This window comes from Perkinsus marinus (genome assembly GCF_000006405.1).
Source record: "Perkinsus marinus ATCC 50983 genomic scaffold scf_1104296949592, whole genome shotgun sequence".
Classification (NCBI taxonomy): Eukaryota; Perkinsozoa; order Perkinsida; family Perkinsidae; genus Perkinsus; species Perkinsus marinus.
Genome location: NW_003209868.1, coordinates 47079 through 49252, shown reverse-complemented (window position 1 = coordinate 49252; position 2174 = coordinate 47079). Strand labels below are relative to the sequence as shown.

At 47.9% G+C, this 2174-nt stretch overlaps 2 protein-coding genes across 2 annotated transcripts in view; one reads left to right on the top strand and one right to left on the bottom strand.

Annotated features, from left to right (window-relative positions):
• Positions 1-1606, bottom strand: part of Pmar_PMAR018217 (hypothetical protein) — a gene marked incomplete at both ends in the record, with an annotated part of 3026 nt that extends 1420 nt beyond the window's left edge. The window contains 5 exons of the mRNA XM_002778374.1: positions 56-158; positions 202-316; positions 364-1189; positions 1450-1500; positions 1559-1606. Coding sequence (XP_002778420.1) covers positions 56-158; positions 202-316; positions 364-1189; positions 1450-1500; positions 1559-1606 — 1143 coding nt within the window. The remainder of the gene's footprint in view (positions 1-55; positions 159-201; positions 317-363; positions 1190-1449; positions 1501-1558) is intronic.
• Positions 1607-1689: 83 nt separating this feature from the next.
• The window catches only part of Pmar_PMAR018216 (merozoite surface protein 3 precursor, putative), a gene marked incomplete at both ends in the record, with an annotated part of 5990 nt that continues 5505 nt past the window's right edge, over positions 1690-2174 (top strand). The window contains one exon of the mRNA XM_002778373.1: positions 1690-1749. Within this exon, the coding sequence (XP_002778419.1) occupies positions 1690-1749 (60 nt within the window). The remainder of the gene's footprint in view (positions 1750-2174) is intronic.

The window sequence follows — 2174 nt, the reverse complement described above, 5'->3', positions numbered from 1 at the left end:
AAAACAGAGCGAGCAGATGATCAGACCGCACGTAAATGGTAGGCTACTCGTCAACTCCACCGAAAATCTGATCAAGGTACAGACTGAGCTTCTCCTTGATGATATCCGTCTTAGAGCCCGCGAAGAAATATGATATGCGTGGATCGGCATGCAAACGTCTAAGAACCATAACATGGAGAGAGTTCGGTGACCTCAAGCTACTTGAAAAGCTTGTTGACAAACTCAACGATGCCGTCCTTTCTTCCGAGCTGTGAGTAGAGACTGGCTGTCCCGGCACTCTCCGTTTTACGATGGGCGATTTCGAGACGAATAGTGCCTATGCCCGAGTGAGAGTCATTCCATGGGGTAGAAAGGCTAACTCACATCCACTGGTGATTTCCTGGCGCAATTTCTCAATCGTTTCCATGAGCTCATCGGTGAATGCAGGTGTGATGTCGGTCACTTCACATGAGACTCGTAAATTTTCACACAGCGCGTCAAAATGGAAGTCAGTTATGTTATGGTGGAAATGGGCCGGTTTCAATCTCGCAATTTCGTACAACTTTGGACCTCCGCTGGCTCCTACGAGGAGCTGAACTAAGCGGATTTTTATCTGTCGTATTCGAGAAGCGTCCAAGTGGAAAAAGAACTTAACTCGAGGGTCGGACTGGAGTGCGCTGAACATCGTATCGACGACAGCTTCGATAGTCATTTCTCCACCAATTCGTTCGAGAAGGTTCTTTCCGTCCACAATACGCGCACCGGACTCAATTTTTTTCTTTTGCCCAGATAGGATGCTCGCTCGCTGAGGCTCCAGAATGACGATGACCTCATCTACCGTGTCATCATCTACGCCAACACTTGACAGAGTGCGTTCAATGTCCATCAAAAAAGCGTCGAAGTGGAAATCGTTGAGCTCCAACGGACGATGTATAACAGAGAGGTTCTTTCCCTTGTACGTCAGGGGACCGCCCAAGACATCAGAGAAATAGTAGAGCAGTCCTTCTTGCAGTGTCTCGATGTCTCGGTCCTCGAACGCCCATGAGATGCGCCGGTCCAAGGAGATGATGTCCATCAAACGCTCTATGAAGGGAACTAGGTCGTTGTTGTCTCCTATAAGTTTCTCGTAGAGAGCATCCAAGCCTCGCTCGTTGGCGCGCCGAGCGACTTCGGCTCGGACTGTGAATCCGGAAGTCACTTCGCGACGAGTCTGAGTTGGTGATTAATGAGATGATGATTGTCTCACACTGTTCACTCCTAGCGCGCGCCGAATTGGAATATATGTTCGCTTCCCTCAGCTGAGCTCAGGAGTTTCCTCACTAATTATACAAGTTCACACACGAACTCGGGTAGAAATGTGCACAAACCAAAAAAAGAGAAGAGAATTTTCCCCACAGTTTTCATATTGGAGTTGACCATGTGCATATTCTCCCACACAGAGGGCCCGGACTGAAATCAGGGTCTCCGTACCTTTCGCAAAAGATGGCCCACTTCTCCAGTTACCGCTGGATGAACTCCAACCTGATGTGAGACCAACTACTGGTTATCATAGAACGATGATGATGGAGTATAAACCCACCTCGTTGAATGCCGCAATGAATAGCTCGACGACAATATCGAAATGCATGTCCGTGATGTTGAGATAGTAGTGTGCGGGTTTAAGCGCTGCGATGTCATAGCTGTAGGGCCCGCCGAGAGTTCTGAGGGCGGATGCTTTTCGAGAAGAATGAGAAGAGGAGTTTCGATAACGTACTCGAAAGTTTCAGAAAGGTAATAATCAAAATCAAGCAAGATGACCTATTAAAGCAACATCAAGCAGCTTGGCGCAGTGGATAGCGTGTTGGGCTCATAACCCAAAGGTCCCTTGATCGAAACAAGGAGCTGCTATTTTTTCGAAAAAAAATCCTGACGCACTCGAGACTTTCGAAGAATGTGTTCAGTCAGATTTTGGCTCGACCATGTCAGCAATAGCCGAGCAATTCTACAGATACGCCACAAGTAGGACAGCAAGGCTAACAAACCCTTGAAGAGCAACCAACAGCGAACTCCACCGTAAACCCGTCTCACGCAGCGAGGAATCCTTGCAATTTCAGCTTCAAATGTTTAATTTTACGAGAGTTCTTTTCGAAAAATGCGCGAGTTCGGGGCTCGGCCAAGGCTTTATCTGCACACAAAACGAAGAACTTGAAGGCTCC